General features: G+C 47.5%; 1 protein-coding gene across 7 annotated transcripts in view; it reads right to left on the bottom strand.

Annotated features, from left to right (window-relative positions):
* Window positions 1-25,173, bottom strand: part of CCDC136 (coiled-coil domain containing 136) — a 45,269-nt gene that overhangs the window by 8,595 nt on the left and 11,501 nt on the right. For 2 of the 7 annotated variants that reach the window (XM_083572970.1, XM_083572968.1), the window contains exons 2-7: window positions 24,200-24,445; window positions 22,412-22,486; window positions 8,223-8,597; window positions 4,974-5,091; window positions 3,325-3,550; window positions 1,650-1,781 (exon numbers count right to left, since the gene is read on the bottom strand). In XM_083572970.1, coding sequence (XP_083429096.1) covers window positions 1,650-1,781; window positions 3,325-3,550; window positions 4,974-5,091; window positions 8,223-8,597; window positions 22,412-22,486; window positions 24,200-24,445 — 1,172 coding nt within the window. Of the gene's footprint in view, window positions 1-1,649; window positions 1,782-3,324; window positions 3,551-4,973; window positions 5,092-8,222; window positions 8,598-11,745; window positions 12,018-22,411; window positions 22,487-24,199; window positions 24,464-25,173 lie in introns of those variants that run through there. The other 5 variants (XM_083572967.1, XM_083572966.1, XM_083572971.1 and 2 more) reach the window with 4 other exon arrangements.

The raw sequence follows: 25,173 nt of genomic DNA, 5'->3' as shown, positions 1-25,173 counted from the left end.
AAGTGTTGTTGTTTGTGGACCTTGAGGTCCTCCGTGGAGCATACCAGGAGAGGCGGTCCTGTAGGTACGAGGGTCCCAGGTCGTATAGGGCTTAAAACCAGCACCTTAAACCTGATCCTGTACTCCACCGGGAGCCAGTGCAGTTGGTAAAGCACTGGATGAATGTGATCCCGCGGCAAGGACCCCGTAAGGAGCCTCGCCGCGGCATTCTGCACCCGCTGGAGTTTCTGGGTTGGTCTCAAGCGCAGCCCCGCATAGTGTGGGATGCAGCAGCAAAAAAAGCTAACACTATTCTAGGCTGCGTCAACAAAAGTATCGTGTGCAGATCAAGGGAAGTCATAGTCCCACTCTATTCTGCCTTGGTCAGACCAAACCTGGGATACTGTGTCCAGACCACAATTTATGAAAGGTGTTGACAAGCTGGGAGGTGTGCAGAGGAGGGCAGCCAAGATGATCAAGGGCCTGGAAACTAAGCCTGATGAGGAACCATTGAAGGAGCTGGGTATGTTTAGCCTGGAAAAGAGGAGACTGAGAGGAGATATGGGAGCCATCTTCAAATATCTCATGGAAGAAGGAACAAGCTTGTTTTCTCCTGCTCCGGAGGGCAGGACTCGAACCCGTGGCTTCCAAGTTACAAGAAAGGAGACTGATGGCGGTAAGGAAAGTGATGGGAGAGCACACTGGACAGTGTGGACTGGCCCTTGCTTTGACATCACATCATCTAGCTTCCCCAGAACGAGTGCCCATTAAATAGCCAACCGTGGTCTAATCTCCCTGCAAGCGATCCGGTTTGCAGGTCACCCTAAGAGCAGCGTGTGCTTCTCCAAAGAAGATCCATATTAATAAATGTATACAATATTGTGACACCAGTCTGCGGCTGGACTGGACCTGGAAGCTGGCGGGTGAAAACTTAATACTTGGCTACCAAGCCCAAGCAGTCACGAAATTAAAAGACGCTTGCTTCTTGGGAGAAAAGCAATGAGAAACCTAGACAGCATCCTAAAAAGCAGAGACATCACCTTGCCGACAAAGGTCCGTATAGTTCAAGCTCTGGTTTTCCCAGTAGTGATATATGGAAGTGAGAGCTGGACCATAAAGAAGGCTGATCGCCGAAGAATGGATGCTTTTGGATTCTGGTGCAGGAGGAGACTCTCGAGAGTCCCATGAACTGCAAGAAGATCAAACCTATCCATTCTTAAGGAAATCAGCCCTGAGTGCTCACTGGAAGGACAGATCCTGAAGCTGAGGCTCCAAGACTTTGGCCACCTCATGAGAAGAGAAGACTCCCTGGAAAAGACCCTGATGTTGGGAAAGATGGAGGGCACAAGGAGAAGGGGATGACAGAGGACGAGATGGTGGGACAGTGTTCTCGAAGCTACCAGCATGAGTTTGACCAAACTGCGGGAGGCAGTGGAAGACAGGAGGGCCTGGCGTGGTCTGGTCCAGGGGGCCACGAAGAGGTGGACATGACTAAACGACTAAACAACAACAACAACCAAGCCCAGGCTCCTGCAGTTTGCATGCATATTTTACTGGACCCTTTACAACCACCCTGTAAGGAAGGCCACCGTATTGCTAACGCAGAGCTGAAGCACGTGGATTTCCCACCAAACTCCTGATCAGCACCTGTTCCTACACATCGTGCCTACCTCACTTCCGTCTTCCCTCCCTGCTCTTGCCGCCTCTCCCGCCTTCCGCTCTGCCGCTCTCCTTGCCCACTCCGGGAGGTCGAGATGGTCCTTGTCTTCCGTCCTGCGCTGGCTGCGTGGGGCTTGGTCGCTCTGCCAGGGCAAGAAGAGGGGCACAGAGGGCAAGAGGGTCAAGCTGTGCCCAACATCCAAAAACTCCGTGCCTCGTTGTTTCTGACCTGCAGGGAGGGTTACCGGCCTTCTCTGACCTAGGGGAGCCTTCCTGGGCCGTGTCCAGAAAGTGGGGTTGGGGGATGAGTGTTCAGACCCCTGGGCTCTCACTTGTGGGGTGCCTCAGGGTTCCGTCCTCTCCCCCATGCTTTTTAATATCTATACGAAGTCGCTGGGAGAGATCATCAGGGGGTTTGGGCTGGTGTTCTCCATTATGTGAGTGATACCCAGCTCTTCCTCTCTTTTAAATTGGAACCAGTAAAGGTCCTGTGTGAGTGTCTGGAGGAACTTGGAGGATGGATGGCAGCTAACAGATTGAGGTTGAATCCTGACAAGACAGAAGTACTGTTTTGGGGGGACAGGAGGCGGGCTGGTGTGGAGGACTCCCTGGTCCTGAATGAGGTCACTGTGCCCCTGAAGGAGCAGGTGTGCAGCCTGGGAGTCATTTTGGACTCATAGCTGTCCATGGAGGCGCAGGTTAATTCTGTGTCCAGGGCGGCTGTCTACCAGCTCCATCTGATACGCAGGATGAGACCCTACCTGCCTGCAGACTGTCTCGCCAGAGTGGTGCATGCTCTAGTTATCTCCCGCTTGGACTACTGCAATGCACTCTGCGTGGGGCTACCTTTGAAGGTGACCCGGAAACTGCAATTAATCCAAAATGCGGCAGCTAAACTGGTGACTGGGAGCGGCCGCCGGGATCATATAACACCGGTCCTGAGAGATCTGCATTGGCTCCCAGTACGTTTCCGAGCACAATTCAAAGTGTTGGTGCTGACCTTGAAAGCCCTACACAGCCTCGGTCCAGTATACCTGACGGAGTGTCTCCACACCCATCGTTCTGCCCGGACACTGAGGTCCAGCTCCAAGGGCCTTCTGGCATTTCCCTCACTGCGAGAAGCCAAGTTACAGGGAACCAGGCAGAGGGCCTTCTCGGTAGTGGCGCCTGCCCTGTGGAACACCCTCCCATCAGATGTCAAAGAGAAAAACTACCAGACTTTTACCAGACTGCCCTGTAGAACACCCTCCCTTCAGATGTGAAGGAAATAAGCAGCTATCCTATCTTTAAAAGACATCTGAAGGCAGCCCTGTTTAGGGAAGTTTTTAATATTTAATGCTGTTCTGTTTTTAATACTTGAATGGGAGCCGCCCAGAGTGGCTGGAGAAACTCAGCCAGATGGGCGGGGTATAAATAATAAATTGTTGTTGTTGTTGTTATTATTATTATTATTATTATTATTATTATTAGGCTGCAGATCCCATCAGCCCCAGGTGGCAAGACCAGCTGGAAATATCTGAAATATCTGGAAAACCCCTGATTGGAGGAGACAGCTTTTTCTGGCTGCCTTAAGAATGTAAAAGAGCTCTTTTTCTTCTTTAATAAATTATACATTACACACCATTTAAAAACCTCTCCCCATACCTGCACCTGGTCCGGATCTGCTTCGCTCTCCTCCCTCCTCACCTGGTAGCGCAGGTCAGCCTCGCTCTCCGGTTTCGACAGCTTCTCCTCCTCGTCTCCCTCGCTGGCCGTGCCCGCCATCTCCACGGACTTGAAGGAGACGCTGCCGCTGGCGTGGGGCGTGGCCCGCCCGTTGATGGACGGGGGGTGGTCCGTGCTCCCCTCGGAGTCCGAGTCGAGGGAGGGAGAGTCGTCTGACTTGCTCCTTGCTCTGTTCGGAGGGAAAGGACTGAGAGGGAGATACAGTGGTACCTCGGGTTACAGACGCTTCAGGTTACAGACTCCGCTAACCCAGAAATAGTACCTCGGGTTAAGAACTTTGCTTCAGAATGAGAACAGAATTCTATATATGTGGTCGGAGTGCAAAGAGATACTGGGATTCTGGGAAAATATCTATAATGAACTGAAAAAGATGTTTAGATTCTCATTTGGAAAAAAAACAACAGAATCCTTTCTCCTAGGTATCATATGTCAGAGGAAATAAAAAGAACGGTCAGACCAATATTTACCGTATTTTTCGCTCCATAAGGCGCACGGGACCATAGGGCGCACCTTGTTTTTAGAGGGGGAAATCAAGAAAAAAAAATCTTATTCAGCTTCTCCCAGAGCTGCTGGGGCTGCCAGGGGGAGCCCGCCCCCCCCCCACAGCCCCAAAGAGCAAAGAAGCCAAGACAGTGAGCAGGATCCATCCCGCTGGCTGTCTTGGCTTCCTCCTTAGCTGTGTGCAACCTCTCCAGCCGGGAGAGGCTGCGCAGGGGTAAAGAAGCCATAGCAATTTGCAGCCTCTCCCTGCCGGAGGGGCTGCGCGCTGCTATCCCTGAAGCCTTTGGAGCGCAGCGCGAGTTCCCGCTGTGCTCCGCAGGCTTCGGGTTCCTTTTGCTGAAGCCAGGAGAGTCTTGCTTTCCTGGCTCCAGCAAAGGAACCTGAAGCCTGCGGAGCGCAGTGGGAACTCGTGCTGCACTCCGAAGGCTTCAGGCGGCTATCCCTGAAGCATGGAGAGCAAGAGGGGTCAGTGTACACCAACGCCTCTCACTCTCCAGGCTTCAGCGAAAGCAACGCTAAGCCTCCGGAGGCGGGGTGAGCTCTCCCTCTGCGCTTCGGAGGCTTCGCGTTGCTTTCGCTGAAGCCAAGGAGCCTGCATTCGCTCCATAGGATGCACACACATTTCCCCTTAATTTTTGGAGGGGAAAGAGTGTGTCCTATAGAGCGAAAAATACGGTATGTATGCAACTACGTCAGCAAGGTTATTGATTAGAAGCGCAGCAGGGCTGAGGAGGGACTTTAACTCTTTCCCACTCCCACTTTGCTCCCGGCAAAAAATCCTTGCTTTAAAGCTGATATTTGGAAAGGCAAGAGAGTCAGTGTGGTTTAGTAGACAGCGTACCGGGTTAGGACATGGGAGACGAGGGTTTAAATCCCCGCTCAGTCATAAAGCTGACTGGGTGGCCTCGGACCGGTCATAGTCTCTCAGCCAAACCTACCTCACAGTGTTGTGCGGATCGAGCTGGGAGAGAGGAGAACAAGGCAGGCCACCTTGAGCTCCTTGCAGGAAAGATGGAATACAAACGCAATCGAATAAAATGTTCCGGCCCCTCGGGGTCCTGCCACAAGCCATTGGCCGCCATGCGCAATCCCGGGACATGGAGACTCACCTGTATTTCAGGGCCTCCAGTCTCTCCAGCTGGTTGACCATGATCTTGTTGCTCTCCTGCAGGATTTGGTACTCGTTGGTCAGTTCCTGGTACTGAATTCTCAGCGTCCGGAGATCCTCTGCAAAACACCGGGATGAAACATCATTTGCCGCGGCCGAGCAGTGCATTGTCAGGAGGATTATTCCATCTGATTCAAGCTTTGGTGGGTAAGATTGCCAAAGTCTTTTTTTCCTGGATGCCCGCCCTCCTTCCACTCCCTTCTTATTTTTAAAAAGTTTTCTGCCAAGTGCATAAAACAGAATGTGTGCAAATGTTAGGTAAAGGTAAAGGTAAAGGGACCCCTGACCATTAGGTCCAGTCACGGACAACTCTGGGGTTGCAGCGCTCATCTCGCTTTATCAGCCAAGGGAGCCGGCGTACAGCTTCCGGGTCATGTGGCCAGCATGACTAAGCCGCTTCTGTCGAACCAGAGCAGCACACAGAAACACCATTTACCTTCCCGCTAGAGTGGTACCTATTTATCTACTTGCACTTGACGTACTTCTGAACTGCTAGGTTGGCAGGAGCAGGGACCGAGCAACGGGAGCCCACCCCATCACCGGGATTCGAACCACCAACCTTTTGATCAGCAAGCCCAAGAGGCTCAGTGGTTTAGACCACAGCACCACCCGCGTCCCCTTTCCACTAACTTAAAAAGGTAAAGGGACCCTTGACCATTAGGTCCAGTCGTGGCCGACTCTGGGGTTGCAGCACTCATCTCGCTTTACTGGCCGAGGGAACCGGCGTACAGGTTCTGGGTTATGTGGCCAGCAGGACTAAGCCGCTTCTGGCGAACCACAGCAGCGCATGGAAACGCCGTTTACCTTCCCGCCGGAGCGGTACCTATTTATCTACTTGCACTTTGATGTGCTTTTGAACTGCTAGGTTGGCAGGAGCAGGGACAGAGCAACGGGAGCTCACCCCGTCGTGGGGATTCAAACCGCCAACCTTCTGATCAGCACGTCCTAGGCTCTGTGGTTTAACCCAAGTTAAATGCGCGTAAACTGTGGACTTTCTGCATTGGATACCGATTATTTCCCTGCCAGGTCCGAGACCTTTTTCTCATGGTTCCGTGGCTGTGCCTTGCAAAAATCCAATTTCCCATGCTGAATTGATGCCCGGTTAAGCAAAACCTCTCTTCGGATTTTCTGTGCATCCGATAAGATCTGAGTCAGACGGTGAGGCCGAATTTTCGCAAGGCACAGCCATGGAACAACAGGGAAAGCTCGTGGTGAAAGTGAGGGTGAGCCTTAAGGGTGTTTAATTTGGAAATAAGTCATTTGCTCATTTTTTTACTTACTGGTTCTCCCCAGGAAGGGAAAAAACCAAAAACATATTAAATGGGAAGGAAATGCAGGCTAGGGTTTCGGTGTCAAGAATGTCAACTGAACACAGTATGATGAGCACCAAGTATGATGAGCACCAGTCGCACAATAAATGCCGCTTTGGAAACCCCCAACAATTGCTATCAGACCCAGTCAACAGGCCAATATGCTCATAACCAGTGCTGGATTTACGTATAAGCTAAACAAGCTATAGCCTAGGGCCCCACTCTCTTGGGGGCCCCAAAATAATTAAAGGGGGAAAAACCTGGATGTACATTTCCAAAATATAAAATAAAAAACAAATAAAATAAAACCTACATACAGCAAGAGTGTTTTGTGTTGTGTAGGCTCCTATGATGTAAGTCATGGGCCCCACCTGCTAGCCTGCTCCCTAAAATATCACTGGTTTGCTCCTTTCTATATATAGGGTCATGGGACGTGGGTGGCGCTGTGGGTTAAACCAAAGAGCCTAGGAGTTGCTGATCAGAAGGTCGGCGGTTCGAATCTCCATGACGGGGTGAGCTCCCGTTGCTCAGTCCCTGCTCCTGCCAACCTAGCAGTTCGAAAGCACGTCAAAGTGCAGGTAGATAAATAGGTACCGCTCTGGCGGGAAGGTAAACGGCGTTTCCGTGTGCTGCTCTGGTTCACCAGAAGCGGCTTAGTCATGCTGGCCACATGACCCGGAAGCTGTACGCCGGCTCCTTCAGCCAGTAAAGCGAGATGAGCGCCGCAACCCCAGAGTCGGCCACGACTGGACCTAATGGTCAGGGGTCCCTTTACCTTTACCTTTACATTCTGCATGGACTGGTTGCATGGCCACATGTGCAAATGGCTTGAGATACCTATTAGGTCCATCAATTACCATATAGCATCTATTCAACACAAAAAACAGCGACCATTTGTTGTTGACAAAGGACAGCTGGACATAGAAAGGGCCCCGTTTCCTTCAGTAGCTTAGGGCCTCATCAAACCTCAATCCGGCCCTGCTCACAACCATGGTCCTATGCACATTCACTTGGGGGTCAGCCCTACTGAAGAGCGGGGCACATATTTCTGAGCTCCACTGAAGAGGACCAGGCCACACAAGAGACCAGCTGCTTTCAAAGCGGGTCGCGATTCGGCGCTTCTGCACAAAGTGCGATTTAGCGCTTCTGCGCCTGCACAAGCGCTGAAACCCGGAAGTAACCCGTTCCGGTAGGCACCCTATATATAGAAATGAGCAAAGCAGGGATATTTTAGGGAGCAGGGGAACAGGCGGGACCCGTGACTTACATCATAGGAGTCTACACAACACAAAACACTGTTGCTGCATGTAAAGGTAAAGGTAAAGGTAAAGGTAAAGGTAAAGGTACCCCTGACCATTAGGTCCAGTCGTGGATGAGCAGCGCACGGAAACACCGTTTACCTTCCTGCCAGAGCGGTACCTATTTATCTACTTGCACTTTGCGTGCTTTTGAACTGCTAGGTTGGCAGGAGCAGGGACCGAGCAATGGGAGCTCACCCCGTTGTGGGGATTTGAACCGCCGACCTTCTGATCGGCAAGCCCTAGGCTCTGTAATTTAACCCACAGCGCCACCCGCGTCCTATTCATATCTTAAATGTGCCCTTAAGACAGGATTTGTGAAGGAAAAAGACAATGGGGAGATTTCCCACTTTGACCTTACAGAGAAATAATTGAGGTCAATTTGTTCAGGACTTTTTTTCTGTGGGGTTTTCAGACATGTGCTTTATATATTTATGTACGTGTTTGCTTGGTACATTTATGAACATTTATTACATATCTAGGACCTTAAAAGTCTTATCACATAGTACTTCTAGGTTCGGCGCGGTGCGCAACCTGAAATTGCGCAACCCGAAGCCTCTGTAACCCGAGACATGACTGTACCTTGGAGCCTGGCCACCTCTTCCGAGGTGCAGGCAAGACGGTCGTCAAAGTGGGACACCACCAACATCTCTGGGGCAGGCTGGCTGTCCCCGGTGCCCGGCCGCTTCATGTTGATCTCGGCCCGCAGGGCTGTGACCTCCATGTCATACTCGTTCCGGACCCTCTGCACGCGCTCCAGCTCGGCTTTCAGGCGGCAGATCTCCTCCTGCAGCCCGGCCACCTCGTTCTCGTGCAAGGCGGCCGCCTCCTCGGCGTCCAAGCGCAGGCTGTGGATCTCCTCGTTGGCCTCCCGCAGCTCCCGCTCCAAGCGGTCCAGCTCCACATCTTTCACCTCCTGCAGCGAGTCAAACTCTTCCTTCAGGGAGCACATCTGAGCTGGATTCGGGGCGGGGAGAAGGAGGCAAAGGGGGAGAAGCCAGGGGCTTTCGATTAGTCATCGAGTTTGGGCAAGAAGGCCCTTGGCAGCCCAGGGGCCACATTCCCTTCTGAAGATGTCATTACAGGGGCCACAGGCCCTGATATTTTTAAGGAATTTGACCAGAGCGCTCTTTGAACCTGCTCCTCCTCTTTATAACTTCCTTTTTCAGCCGCCTCTTGCCATGGTCAGGTGATAGTAGGGGATCAGTAAGCGTAGTAGTAATTTTTTTTTTAATTATTATTATTATTATTATTATTATTATTATTATTATTATACCCTGTCCATCTGACTGAGTAGCCCCAGCCACTCTGATTGGCTTCCAACATAGACATAGATGATAGATACTGTAGATAGATGATAGATAGATAGATAGATAGATAGATAGATAGATAGATAGATAGATAGATGATAGATAGATAGATAGATATAGATAGATAGATAGATAGATAGATATAGATAGATGATTGATAGATAGATAGATAGATAGATGATAGACAGATAGATAGATGATAGATAGATAGATATAGATAGATAGATGATTGATAGATAGATGATAGATAGATAGATAGATAGATAGATAGATAGATAGATAGATATAGATGATAGATAGATAGATAGATGATAGATAGATAGATAGATAGATAGATAGATAGATAGATAGATAGATAGATATAGATGATTGATAGATAGATAGATGATAGACAGATAGATAGATGATAGATGATAGATAGATAGATAGATAGATAGATGATAGATAGATATAGATAGATGATTGATTGATAGATAGATGATAGATAGATAGATGATAGATGATAGATGATAGATGATAGATAGATAGATAGATAGATAGATAGATAGATAGATAGATAGATATAGATGATAGATAGATAGATAGATAGATAGATAGATAGATGATAGATAGATAGATATAGATGATAGATAGATAGATAGATAGATAGATGATAGATAGATAGATAGATAGATAGATAGACAGATGATAGATAGATGATAGATAGATGATAGATAGATAGACAGACAGATAGATGATAGATAGAGATAGATGATAGATAGATAGATAGATAGATAGATGATAGATGATAGATAGATAGATGATAGATAGATATAGATGATAGATAGATAGATAGATAGATTGATAGATAGATAGATGATAGATAGATAGATAGATGATAGATAGATAGATGATAGATAGATAGATAGATGATAGATAGATAGATAGATAGATAGATAGATAGATAGATAGATAGATTATAGATAGATGATAGATAGATGATAGATAGATAGACAGACAGATAGATGATAGATAGAGATAGATGATAGATAGATAGATAGATAGATGATAGATAGATAGATGATAGATAGATATAGATGATAGATAGATAGATAGATAGATAGATTGATAGATAGATAGATGATAGATAGATAGATAGATGATAGATAGATGATAGATAGATAGATAGATGATAGATAGATAGATAGATAGATAGATAGATAGATAGATGATAGATAGATGATAGATAGATGATAGATAGATGATAGATAGATAGACAGACAGATAGATGATAGATAGAGATAGATGATAGATAGATAGATAGATAGATAGATAGATAGATGATAGATGATAGATAGATAGATGATAGATAGATATAGATGATAGATAGATAGATAGATAGATAGATTGATAGATAGATAGATGATAGATAGATAGATAGATGATAGATAGATGATAGATAGATAGATGATAGATAGATAGATAGATAGATAGATAGATAGATAGATAGATAGATAGATGATAGATATCACTACTTGTACAGCTGAAAACACTGCCAGCATTAAGATATATTCAACAGTGTAAATCAGTTTTGATGGAGGTAATAAAGGAATACTGAATAGTATAGTTTTTGTAAAATGTGCAGGGATTTATGATATGTAAAATGAACCATGGAAAGAGAAGAAGGGAAGTCACTGATATCTTAAGGGTGTAAAAATGAGTACATTGTAAAACAGAAAATTTAATTTAAAAAATTATATACAAAAAAAAAAAAGATTAAAAAAATCACTACCAACATCTCAAGCTTCGCCTCTTCCCATCTGCACCGCCCCGGACCCTGAGATCATCCTCTGAGGCCCTTCTTTGTGTGCCTCCTCCGCAAGAGGTCTGGAGGGTGGCATCACGAGAACGGGGCCTTTTCTGCGGTGGCTCCCCATCTCTGGAATGCTCTCCCCAGGAAGCCTCACCGGGCGCATTTATTACATCCTTACGCACCAGGTGAAAACATTCCTCTTCAACCAGGCCTTTGGCTATTAAAACAATTGATGGCCTTTTCAATGTGTCTGCGGGGAGTTGTGTTTTAAATCATTATATTGCACATTTTCTGTTTTTATGTTGTAAAATGCCTTCATAAATCATCATCGTCATCTGAAAGACTCATCTCTGCATATCAAAAATGCATAACGTCCAACATTTATCTGATAAAAATAAGGATGTGATATATAATAATAATAATAATAATAATAATAATAATAATAATAATAATAATAATATTACTGTTTATACCCCGCCCATCTGACTAGGTTGCCCCAGCCGCTCTGGGCAGATTCCAACATATATAAAAACATAATAAAACATAAGAAATTACAAAACCTCCTTATACAGGGCTGGCTTCAGATGGCTCGGGGGTCGGATAACTCCATACCCTCCAACATTTCTCTGATGAAAATAGGGACATCTTAAGGAAAAGCAGGACATTTGGGGATCAAATCAGGAAAATAGGGACACTAAGCCGCCCTTTAGGTGCAAAGGTGGACGATTAATAAATATGTAGTTATTTTTTATTATTATTATTATTATTATTATTATTATTATTATTATTATTTAGACATCAGCTTGATCCTCCCATAAAAATAGTGGGGGGGGGCAGGCAGTGAAGAGGGAGTGAAGGCACCCCTGCAAATCAAGCTATTACTAAAAGCAGAGGAGCAGAGGCAGCGGAAAGAGTTGGCAACCCTTGCTGGGGTTGGGCGTTGGGAGGGCATTTCCACTCAGCCCCGGGTGCAGGTCAGGTGACCCCAAAACCCAAGCCACACCTGGGGAAGAAGGGGGAGGCTGGAGACTTTGGGGTGGGAGCAGGACTGGCCCCAGACCTGTCTCCAGGGGGCTGTGGGGGCCGCTCCTGGCAGTTGTGCCGCTCTGGGGCCTGGCTGCCATGGCAACGCCCCGCACGGGCTTTCAGACCCCTTGATCTCGGGCCCGGGGGGACTCACAGCCAAGAGAAGATGAGTGTCCCAGTTCCATGGCCGGGGCCGGTTTGGGGGGCCCCGCGGAACCACCACACCGGCCCCTGCGCTCGACTCGGGGGCCCCCTTGGGCCCTTAAAGCGGCGGCACCTCGGAACCCCCCAGGCTAGGCCAGAGCCCTGACATGGCTCCTGAGCAGAGGGTGATGGCGCAAGCCAGGCAGGATGGAGTTGTGCAGAGTTGTTAAGGCAGCAGAGAGCATTGTTGGCTGCCCACTCTCCACCTTAGAGCAGATTTATGCCACAAGGTGCCATACGAAGGCACTGGACATAGTAAAAGATCCATCGCATCCTGGTCACTGTCTCTTCGCGCTCCTGCCGTCGGGACGGAGATACAGGAGGATGAAGACAAGAACGAGCCGTCTTAAGAACAGCTTCTTCTCCAGAGCGATCTCAGCCCTGAATGGGAAGCCTGGACTTTGAAAGTCATCTAATCTTCCTTGCTGTACTACACTGTATTGTTTTAATCAGTGTTTTTATGGAGCAGTCAAGTAATTTGGTTGTCCCTGAGAGGGGGCAATGACAATAAAGATGATTATTATTATTATTATTATTATTATTATTATTATTATTATTGGTCCTGCTGTTTGTTATTTTGTTATTTATTGAATTTCTATACTGCCCTTTGTTGTAGACAAAAATTGCCCTTTTCCCTTATCCAAGAGCCCATATAGAGTCCTGACATAGGTTCCCTATTGGTAGGAGAATATTGAGAAGCAAAGCAGCTAGTAAGCCTGATCTTTATTGATCTGTTGCAACAGGGTGCTCCCCTCACCCGCAGGAGAGGAGGAGGAACCCAGAAAAATGGCATGCAAGGCCTTATAAAGACTTGAAATTGCCACCCTGTAGATCCAGACCACCCCCAGAAACATTATACATACATCACAGGAGGGGTGTAACCTAAGACCACCCCTCAGATACATCACACCTACATCACAGGAAAGACGGTCTAAAACAGAAATTTGAATGTTGTTTTTTTCCTGTCGTTGTTTATCTCCTGTCTGGCAGGTTACTTGATTGGATTTCCTGGGGAGCCTGGCCAGTCTTTTGTAATGATAAATACTTAGTTCCTGGGCCAGGTCACAGGCTCATACCCTATTCATATCTTAAATGTGCCCTTAAGACAGGATTTCTGAAGAAAGAGACAATGGGGAGGTTTCCCATTTTGACCTTGTAGAGAAAACATTTACTCAGGTTAGGAATCAAAATGGTTCCAGGTCGGTCTTCCTGTGCTGATCTATGTACGTGCTTGGTTGGTACACTTATGAACATTTAATATATATCTAAGACCATAAAATTCCTATCACACCTTCATATCCAAGGGTCACAGGGTGGTTTACAGTACAACAACACAAAATGGACGTAACATAGTAACAAACAGAAACAACAAGCCATAAAAGCCGTAGATTGTTTGATTACCAGTAGTCGATACGATGCGATACAATAATACGATAATCCTTATTGTCATTGTCCCATACAGAACAACGAAATTGAAAAATCTACACCAGACATTCAGAAACCAACAAGCCTGCTATCCCAGCTATCCCAACCTGGTTAGCCCCCTAAAAATTGTGATACCCCATTTTTAAACACAATATACTCCCATAGAGACTCCTTACACTGTGTTTAAAGCCAAAATCGCATTTGGATAGAAACTGTTTCTCAGGCGGCTAGTCCTAGTCTTTATAACCCTGGACCTTCTTCCAGAAGGCAGAAGCTGAAAGAGACCATTTCTGGGGTGCGCACTATCTTGTACTATCTCTGCAGCTTTCGTATGGCACCTGGAAGCGTAGATTTGATCCAGGGTGGGAAGAGTGCACCCAATTATTCTCTCTGCAGTCTTTGCAACCCTGGACAGCATTGTTTTTCCCCTGACCGTGCAGCTCCCAAACCACACACACACACCATAAGTTAATACACTCTCCACAGTACAATGGTTAAATGCCATCAACAGATCCTTTGAGAGATTGTTTTTCTGGAAGATTCTCAGAAAATATAACCTCTGCTGTGCTTTCTTCATCAGGTCTTTGCTGTTTTCTCCCCAGGTTAGGTCATCTCTCAACTCCATTCCCAGAAATCGAAACACCGAGACCTGTTCCACACACTTCCCCTCAATAATGAGTGGCTGAATATTCAATTTACATTTCCTAAAGTCCACAATAATCTCTTTTGTTTTCTTTAAGTTAAGAAGTAAGTTGTCCGTGGGTAGGCAAACTAGGGCCCGGGGGCCAGATCCGGTGCAATCGCCTTCTCAATCCGGCCCGCAGACAGTCCGGGAATCAGCGTGTTTTTACATGAGTAGAATGTGTCCTTTTATTTAAAATGCATCTCTGAGTTATTTGTGGGGCATAGGAATTTGTGCATTTATTTATTTTTCCAAAATATAGTCCAGCCTCCCACAAGGTCTGAGGGACAGTGGACCGGCCCCCTGCTGAAAAAGTTTGCTGACCCCTGCAAAGGCCTGCGAGAAGAGGAGTGTTTTTCGCTTGGCACTTAAAGAGATGTAATGAAGGCACCAGCGGAGCCTCCCTGGGGAGAGCATCTCACATATGGGGAGCCACCACTAAAAAGGCCCCGTTCTCTTGTTGCCAACCTCTGGACCTCTCATGGAGGGGGCACACAAAGAAGGACCTCCGAAGATGATCTCAGGGTCCGGGTCGGTTCATATGGGGAGAGGAGGTCCTTGAGGGGTTGTGGTCCTCAGCCATTTGAGGCCTTGTAGGTCAACACCAGCACTTTGAATCAGCCCCAGAAACTAAGCAGCAGTCGGGCCAAGATCGGTGTAATACACTCAAGCTATCTTGCTTCTGTGAGCAACCTGGCTGCCAAATTCTGCACCGGCTGAATTTTCCAAATTGCTCTGAGTCAGGCTTTGCCAACCTGGTGCCCTCCAGATGTTTTGGGTAATAATAATAATTTATTATTTATACCCCGCCCATCTGGCTGAGTTTCCCCAGCCACTCTGGGCAGCTTCCAACAGAATATTAAAATACAATAACCTGTTAAACATTAAAAGCTTGCCTAAACAGGGCTGCCTTCAGATGTCTTCTAAAAGTCTGGTAGTTGTTTTTCTCTTTGACATCTGGTGGGAGGGAGTTCCACAGGGTGGGCGCCACTACCGAGAAGGCCCTCTGCCTGGTTCCCTGTAACCTCACTTCTCGCAGGGAGGGAACTTCCAGAAGACCCTCGGAGCTGGACCTCAGTGTCCGGGCAGAACGATGGGGGTGGAGACGCTCCTTCAGGTATACTGGACCGAAGCCGTTTAGGGCTTTCAAGGTCAGCAACAACACTTTGAATTGTGCTCGGAAACGTACTGGGAGCCAATGAAGGTCTTTCAAGACCGGTGTTATGTGGTCTCGGCAGCCGCCCCCAGTCACCAGTCTAGCTGCCGCATTCTGGATTGGTTGTAGTTTCCAGGTCACCTTCAAAGGTAGCCCCACATAGAGCGCATTGCAGTAGTCCAAGTGAGAGATAACCAGAGCATGCACCACTCTGGCGAGACAGTCTGCGGGCAGGTGGGGTCTCATCCTGCGTACCAGATGGAGCTGGTAACAGCTGCCCTGGACACAGAACTGACCTGCGCCTCCATGGACAGATGTCAGTCCAGAATGTCTCCCAGGCTGCGCACCTGGTCCTTCAGGGGCACAGTCACCCCATTCAGGACCAGGGAGTCCCCCACACCTGCCCGCCTCCTGTCCCCCAAGAACAGTACTTCTGTCTTGTCAGGATTCAACCTCAATCTGTTATCTGCCATCCATTCTCCAGCCGCCTCCAGACACTCACACAGGACCTTCACCGCCTTCCCTGATTCTGATTTGAAAGAGGTAGAGCTGGGTATCACCCACACATTGATGAACACCCAGACCAAACAATTCCCATCATGGAGTTGTAGTCTAAAACGTCCAAGTTGCTGGAGGCAGTGCTGTAATAGGGTGCAAGGGCGAGCAAGAAGGGGGTCTACTGCAGGCATTTTTTTACAAGGAACCCCAAGATCTGGAGCTGACACTGCTTTTGATTTTAATAATAATAATAGCAGCAGCAGTTTTTAATGAGGCTGCTTTTTGGAACATCCTACTATTTCATTTTGTGCTTGAATGAACGGAATGGGTGGTGCTGTGGGATGCGGGTGGCGCTGTGGGTTAAACCACAGAGCCTAGGACTTGCCAATCAGAAGGTTGGTGGTTCATATACCCGCACCGGGGTGAGCTCCCGTTGCTCAGTCCCTGCTCCTGCCCACCTAGCAGTTCGAAAGCACGTTCAAGTGCAAGTAGATAAATAGGTACCGCTCCGGCAGGAAGGTAAACGGTGTTTCCGTGCACTGCTCTGGTTCTCCAGAAGCGGCTTAGTCATGCTGGCCACATGACCCGGAAGCTGTACGCCGGCTCCCTCGGCCAGTAAAGCGAGATGAGTGCCGCAACACCAGAGTCGGCCACGACTGGACCTAATGGTCAGGGGTCCCTTTACCTTTACTATTTCATTTTGCGCTTGAATGAACAGAATGGTTACAAAAAAATAAAAAAGCTGTTCCATTTTTCAGCTGTATATTCGTGTTGCTTTCCCCCACACCTTAAACTCTCTATATTACGATCCTTGTCAAATCTGCAAGCATTGTGAGTCTGCAAAACAAGCAATTCAACTATGCATCAGTGTTTACATGTGATTCCTAGGTTACAGGGAAATATGTCTGTTTTGATCTCAAAAGTTTGCGTTTTTGTAGCAAGGGATTTGAGAGCCCAGGAACAGAGCCTTATTCTCTTGCTCTCTTCAACAGCATGAAGGCATGGCTGTTAAAGACACAGGGAGCGGCCTTCAGCCAAGTTAAATCCTTTGTCCATCTGGCTCCACATTGTCTATGTTCAAGACACAGGTTTTCCCCAGCCCTTCTCCGAAGATGCCAGGATTTTTGCATAAAGCAAGAAAACCTGGTGCTTTTGCCAAAGGTCGGAGGTCAGGGGGGAATATCCTAGCCGCACAGAACATAGAGAACAGCCTGCATCTCTGCTGCTGCCAGAATGTCATTTTAAAACTGTGTTTTTAAACTGTGGCAAGCCACCTTGCAAGCCCCCTTCTGTTAAAAGCCGGTCTATAAATATCAAGCAAGGAAAAAAGCAATGCATTTTTTAAAAATCTACAGCTCCAAAACTGTTGGGTCTGGCTCACCAACCCTACTTTGCAAAGACATGAGAAAATTGGCTTTGGAGAGTCAAGACAGCATCTTGCCAAGAAGAAAGTTGATCCGGGCTGGTTTCAAGAGGTCTGAAATCACCTTTCCTCATTTACTCAGAAGGATGCCCTCCTGGGGAGTCACTCCAGACTTCTTCTCCAAAGACACTGATTCCCAGAGAGCCATACTACAAGTTTTGCAAAATGAGGTGGTGGTGGCTGTACCCAGAGGGTGGCAAGACTGGGCATTTGCCCGGCTGGCCCCCAAGACCAGCAGAGGGCAGCTCCTTTCCACTTGAGAGCCAGTGTGGTGCAGTGGTTAAGAGCGGTAGATTCGTAATCTGGTGAACCGGGTTCACGCCTCCGCTCCTCCACATGCAGCTGCTGGGTGACCTTGGGCCAGTCACACTTCTCTGAAGTCTCTCAGCCCCACTCACCTCACAGAGTGTTTGTTGTGGGGGAGGAAGGGAAAGGAGAATGTGAGCAGCTTTGAGACTCCTTCGCGTAGTGATAAAGCGGGATATCAAATCCAAACTCCTCTTCTTCTTCTTTGCACAGAGTGGTGTGCTGGGCCTGGGGGTTAACCCGAGCAACGTGGTCCAGGACCGGTCCAGAATCCAAAGGTTCCTCTAGGAGTCAGTCCGACAGGGGCAAGGCAGGATACCAAGCAAGGACAGGTACAGGATCTCAGGCAGGATCTAGTATACAGCAATGTTGCTCCCGCAACCTGGGGCGGGGTTCGACAGCCTTTTATCTTTGTTGGGATAACGGCCGATCCTGATCCCCCAGCGACTCACCTCCCTGTCTCGCCCAAAGGCAAGCACTCCTCCTGCAAGTACTCAGGTCTCTCCTTCTCTCAGACCTCAGTCTCTGCAGCTCGGGAGACGTTGGACCTGAGACATAGGTCCGTATAGTTAAAGCCATGGTTTTCCCAGTAGGGATGTATGGAAGTGAGAGCTGGACCATAAAGAAGGCTGATCGCCGAAGAATGGATGCTTTTGAATTCTGGTGCTGGAGGAGACTCTTGAGAGTCCCATGGACTGCAAGAAGATCCAACCTCTCCATTCTTAAGGAAATCAGCCCTGAGTGCTCACTGGAAGGACAGATCCTGAAGCTGAGGCTCCAAGACTTTGGCCACCTCATGAGAAAAGAAGACTCCCTGGAAAAGACCCTGATGGTGGGAAAGATGGAGGGCACAAGGAGAAGGGGATGACAGAGGACGAGATGGTGGGACAGTGTTCTCAAAGAGACCAGCATGAGTTTGACCAAACTGTGGGAGGCAGTGGAAGACAGGAGTGCCTGGTGTGCTCTGGTCCATGGGGTCACGAAGAGTCGGACACGACTAAACGACTAAACAACAACAACAATTTTAAAGTAAGTGATAAAATGTGAAGATTTTTATGGTAAAAGTAAGCATGATTTTTTAAAATGGTTAAAAATTATGATATATGTAAACTGCTAAAGATGAGGTAAAATGAAAATCAGATAGGGGGGACTTGGGGAAGCCCACCTAACAATGTTTAGAAAATATAAGGATAAGACAAGGATTTGTTTGTATTGTTTGTTTTTCTGTTTGTGTTGTTTAGTTGTGTTATAAATGGAATAAAAAAAATTGGAGGGGAAAAAAGATCCCTGTATTGCAGGGGGTTGGACTAGATGACCCCTGGGGTCCCTTCCAACTCTACAATCCTATGATTTACTGAAATTTCAAAGAATGCAGCCCGGCGCAGGACGTGAAGAGAGAAGAGGGCCCTTCCGGCAAAAGCTGTGCTGGAGATTTGTGAGTTGGTTTGATGGACGGCATCTGCCTTTGCATGGGAGACGAGCTCCATCTGGTGTAGATCTGCTCAATTTGCATCGGTGTCAAGGCGGCGAGGTGCACTCCTGCCTCCAGATCCTTTTCCAGTGCTTTGCTCTCATGCACTGAGCCTAGGGCTTGCTGATCAGAAGGTCGGCGGTTCGAATCCCCGTGACGGGGTGAGCTCCCGTTGCTCGGTCCCTGCTCCTGCCAACCTAGCAGTTCGAAAGCACGTCAAAGTGCAAGTAGATAAATAGGTACCACTCTGGCAGGAAGGTAAACGGCATTTCCGTGCGCTGCTCTGGTTCGCCAGAAGCGGCTTAGTCCTGCTGGCCACATGACCTGGAAGCTGTACGCTGGCTCCCTCGGCCAATAAAGTGAAGTGGGATCCGCAACCCCAGAGTCGTCCGCAACTGGACTTAGCGGTCACAGGTCCCTTTACCTTTACAAGGCTGCGAGGTGCACTCCTACCTCCAGATCCTTTTCCGGTGCTTTGCTCTCACAACTGCCGGGGATCTCGGAGGTTGCAGCAAGAAGAGGCAGCAGCGCCTAGTGGTCAAAGTTCAGTTCAAAAAAATACCCCAGGGAATAAGCACTTGGCCTCATCTGAACCCCAAACTGTTCCAGCGTCTTGCCTGCCTGCTGCCCCTCCTTGCGCCAGCCCTGCGAGGCTGTCCCCATCCCCGGTCCCCATGGATTGCTTGAGGCCCGGGCAAAATCGCCACATATAGACTCGCCACCTGCCGCTCCAGGGACACGTGGCGTCCTCCGTACAGTGCCCACGCTATTTATAGCAGCATTCTGCGCAGATTAACACTTGCTCAACGAGAAGGAGCTGGGTTATTAGGTCTATAAATACATCAAAAGGTCCGCGACCAGAAAGAAGAGGACTACCAAGAAGACTGGAAGAAATTTAAAGACTATTTGTACAAATATTCTAATATTAAAGATATGTAACCACTTGAAAGAACCAATCAGGCCTAGGACTAAATTAGACTTTAATATATAAATAAGAAAATGTACTATAAGAAAGGTAAAGAAATTGGAATATGACTGTAATATTGTTTTATGAAATAATGATATTGGAAACTGCTACATTCAAATTCAGATGGAGGAGATTAGAGGAAGTCAACTAAAATGTTTATGAAAATGGATTTTAATTAATTAATTGAGTTTCTTTTTTCTGTTTAGGTATTTTAAGTTTCTTATTCTTTTTTATTCTTTTTCACTTCTCTATTGTGTTGTTGCATATTTTCTTTTTTGTTATGTCTATTGAAAATTAATAAATATTATTGTGTATGTATGTATATATATATATATATATATATATATATATATATATATATATAATACATCAAAAAGCCGGCGAGCGAACTAGGGAGGAAGAAACCGAGTGTTGCGGGAGGAGAGGGGCTGCATCCGGGGACAAAGGGGAGACCCTTTGCAGAACTGCCGAGTTCTGGTTGGGATCCCCAAAGGTCATCTAGCCCAACTGCACTTGTGCATTTGGAATGGGGCCAGAAGATCAATTACAAAGCCAAAATGATCTACACTAGAATATTACCGTATTGGCCCCAAATATAAGCCACAGTTCCCCCCCAAATTCCGACAGTGAAAAGTTAAAGCGCAGCTTAAATTCGCGACCAGGTCCAGAGGCAGCTGCAGGACTGGCTTGCAGAGTATTTATATTTTTCAAAATATAGTCCGGCCCCCCACAAGGTCTGAGGGACAGTGGACCGGCCCCCTGATGGAAAAGTTTGCTGCTGGTGGACCTGTGATAAGGTTAAAAAATTTGGGGAATCAATTTATAATGAACTCAAAAAAATATTTAGGCATACTTTTCCCAAAAGACTGGAAGCGTGTCTATTAGGTTTAATAGGAATGGAAATCAAAATGGGAGGCCAAAATCTGTTCATGTATGCTACGGCCGCCGCAAGAACCCTCCTGGCCCAAAGATGGAGAACACAAGACATAACAACCATCCAGGAGTGGCAGGTGAAGTTGACAGAATACGCAGAACTTGCCAAATTGTCAGGAAGGATCCAGGACCAGGAAGACCAAAGATACCAAAATAGCTGGAGTAAATTTATTGAATATTTAAAGGAGAATTGTAAAGAGGTCAAGACACTAGCAGGATTGACATAATACCTTCAATGTATAATAGTACTATTGTGAGAATGATGTGCGCGATATTAAGGGGTTAAATATTCCAATTGCAAACAGGGAATCATAGAATCATAGAATCATAGAATCATAGAGTTGGAAGAGACCACAAGGGCCATCGAGTCCAACCCCCTGCCAAGCAGGAAACACCATCAGAGCACTCCTGACATATGGTTGTCAAGCCTCTGCTTAAAGACCTCCAAAGAAGGAGACTCCACCACATTCCTTGGCAGCAAATTCCACTGTCGAACAGCTCTTACTGTCAGGAAGTTCTTCCTAATGTTTAGGTGGAATCTTCTTTCTTGTAGTTTGGATCCATTGCTCCGTGTCCGCTTCTCTGGAGCAGCAGAAAACAACCTTTCTCCCTCCTCTATGTGACATCCTTTTATATATTTGAACATGGCTATCATATCACCCCTTAACCTCCTCTTCTCCAGGCTAAACATGCCCAGCTCCCTTAGCCGTTCCTCATAAGGCATCGTTTCCAGGCCTTTGAACATTCTGGTTGCCCTCCTCTGGACACGTTCCAGTTTGTCAGTGTCCTTCTTGAACTGTGGTGCCCAGAACTGGACACAGTACTCCAGGTGAGGCCTGACCAGAGCAGAATACAGTGGCACTATTACTTCCCTTGATCTAGATGCTATACTCCTATTGATGCAGCCCAGAATTGCATTGGCTTTTTTAGCTGCCGCGTCACACTGTTGGCTCATGTCAAGTTTGTGGTCAACCAAGACTCCTAGATCCTTTTCACATGTACTGCTCTCAAGCCAGGTGTCACCCATCTTGCATTTGTGCCTCTCATTTTTTTTATTTTTTTTTGCCTAATGTCTAGACAATGCTGATGCCTGGGCTTCTGTCAGAGTAAATCGTATTTACTCTACTTCTAAATGTGCTTTGACGCATTTTAGCTATCGTTTTCAACTAGCTTGTTTTTCTTACTTTGCATTTATCACCACCAGCATCCAACTTATTCCACGCTCTCTGCCAGGAGGTCCCAGGGAAGGTTATAACAATTTAAAATTCAGAATTGTAAACAGTTAAAACACGCTGGGCTCCATGAACCTCTCCCATCCCTGCTGGTTCCAGTAAGAAGTCCTTAACTGTTAAGAACAGATGCCTAAGCTTGCATTTTATTTTTCCTTCTCCAACCCCATCCCTTTTTCCTTTGGCTTACCACTATTTTCTAGCAAAGTTTTCAAATGTCAGAAGCTCCTTGAAACCCAGCTTGGGAAAATGTGGCATATTTACACACTAAATAAAATTGCATTAAATCGGTAAATCAATTCATTACACAAACAAACACACACACACACACACACAGGCCAGGACTGACCATGGAGTCTCTGAATCTGCTTCGTGAAGGTCTCGGCCTGCTGAGCACTGGCAAGTCTCTCGTCTTCCAGCAACCCTGCCGCAGAGAGAAAAAGCAGAAAAAAATGTTGACCCTTTTGAGGAGGCAGCCACGAATTCAAAAGCCAGGAGCTCCCTCTCTTCAGCTCCTCTGTGTTGCACAGCTGTCTTTCTGAAACCCTGGCTTCTGTTACAGAAGCAAAGTGAAATCCTGGGTGGGGAACCAAGGCTGAGCTTGGCAGTCCCTGCGCAATGTTGCTTAAAAGCTACCTGCGCCTTTACCATTTACAGTGGTACCTTGGTTCTCAAACTTAATCCGTTCCAGAAGTCCATTCCAAAACCAGGCGTGTGCCTCCTGGCTGGGGAACCAAGGCTGAGCCTGGCAGTCCCTGCACAATGTTGCTTAAAAGCTGCCTGCACCTTTACCATTTACAGTGGTACCTTGGTTCTCAAACTTAATCCATTTCGGAAATCCATTCCAAAACCAAAGCGTTCCAAAACCAAGGCGCACTTTCCCATAGAAAGTCATGCAAAACGGATTAATCCGTTCCAGATTTTTAAATACAACCCCTAAAGCAGCAAATTACCATGCATTTTACTATCTAACAAGACCATTGATCCATAAAATGAAAGCAATAAACAATGTACTGCAGTCACACAATCAATCAGTAGCTGAACTGGGTTCCACACTGTCACAAAAACCAGTGGCGGAAGAAGGGGGGTGCTGCGGGTGCAATCCGCCCCGGGTGTCATCCCTGGGTGGGTGACATCGCCACGTGCGCCACCGCCCCTGGGAAACCTGCCCCTTGCCCTGCCCCCATGGGCGGCTAGCCCTGCCCGCAGGAGCACAGCATGAGTGCCGCTCCATGTGCCGGAGCAGCTAGCTCCGCTTCTGACAAAACCCAAACAAAAAAGCTGTAAAAACAGAAAATAAATAGCAAAAACATGCAGACCTCAGCATAACACTCAAAACGGAAGTGCGGCACTCAAAACAGAGCACGTTCAGCTTCTGAAAAAAGTTTGCAAACCAGAACACTTACTTCTGGGTTTGCAGTGCTTGGGTTCCAAGCTGTTTGAGTACCAAGGCGTTTGAGAACCAAAGTGCCACTGTATTAAATTCTACCTGCTGCCTTGTGGGATAAATTCTGAGGAAGAAGAGGCTCAGGAGAAATTCCTACACAAACCCAGAGCGGAGTCCTTAAGGCGGTTGGATGGCGCCTTGTTAGGCTTCCCATACATCCAGAATTTCCCAGACATACCCGGAATACTGCAGATGAAAGCAGTGTCCAGGCAGAAATTGGCTAAACTTTTCTGTCCAGATTTTCACAATAATGTGCCGCATTCTGGATTAGTTGTAGTTTCCGGTTCCCCTTCAAAGGTAGCCCCACGCAGAGTGCATTGCAGTAGTCCAAGCGAGAGATAACTTAATTAGAGCAACTTAATTTAATGATGGGCATAAAATGCATGGACTTGATCCAACTTTTCATAGCCTGAGCGTCATTTACACTTCTGGCCTCCTCTCTGCTTTCCCCCTTGCCCCCTTGGGACCACCTGGTAATCTCACCGACCCCCAGGGGGGCTACCACCCACTTTCAGAACCATAAGCCAGTCTGTGCGAACGCATACCAAAGAGCAGACATACGATCTAACTTTCTACATAAGATTTGTGCAAGCAGATCGCTCCACAGGTGGGTCGCCTGGAGGAAACTGACACGACCTGAAAAAATTGGTGGGTTCCAGGGACCCCGCAGCCCTGAGGCAAGACACCCACCTTGCAATTCGAGGGAATCCCCTTCGTGCTTGAGGGCCACCTCCCGGACTTCTTCCAGCTCGTCCAGCAAACGCATCACCTGGGCTCTCAACTCCAGCTGCTTCTCCTCGTCCGGCTCTTTCTCGTCGTCCGAAGAGTCCAAGTTCCTGACCTCCACCTCGTCGTCGTCCTCCTCCTCCTCCTCTTCATCTTCCTCATCTTCCTCCTCCAACTCGTTTATTTCGACATTGGGGGTCTCCACCTCACCTGGGAGGAAACATGCCTCTGTCAGCAAAAGGCAGAACGGGAGAGGAGAATCGTAGAGTTTGGAGGGACACCCAGGGGTCATCTATCCCAACCCCCTGAGAGTACCGAATCCCTTGCAGTTGGCCGTCCAACCTCTGCTTATAAACCTCTAAGGAAGGAGAGTCGGCCGCCCACCATGTTAACACAAGCAGCTTTCGCCATCTTCTGGCAGACAAGCAGAACTTCAGGAGGCAGATGTGTGGGAACGTTCAGAGAGGCAGGAGAGGATATATTGTTTATTAATATCCTTCCTAACTTGCGCTAGCAAGTTCCTTTACTTAGCAGAGTTTTACATTCCCCTTTTAAACGCACAGCGGATAACTGGTTGCAGGCTTGTGTAAGCCTCTCACTATCAGGTTCCTGCTAAGTTCCCTTCGTGGCCGACTCTGGGGTTGCGGTGCTCATCTCGCTTTACTGGCCGAGGGAGCTGGAATACAGCTTCTGGGTCATGTGGCCAGCAGGACTAAGCCGCTTCTGGCGAACCACAGCAGCGCACGGAAACGCCGTTTACCTTCCCGCCGGAGTGGTACCTATTTATCTACTTGCACTTAGACGTGCTTTTGATCTGCTAGGTTGGCAGGAGCAGGGACCGAGCAACGGGAGCTCACCCTGTCATGGGGATTCGAACCGCCGACCTTCTGATCGGCAAGTCCTAGGCTCTGTGGTTTAACCCACAGTGCCACCCACAT

The sequence above is a fragment of the Podarcis filfolensis genome, assembly GCF_964270895.1.
Source record: "Podarcis filfolensis genome assembly, chromosome: 10".
Taxonomy (NCBI): domain Eukaryota; kingdom Metazoa; phylum Chordata; class Lepidosauria; order Squamata; family Lacertidae; genus Podarcis; species Podarcis filfolensis.
This window is presented reverse-complemented; position numbering and strand designations above follow the sequence as displayed.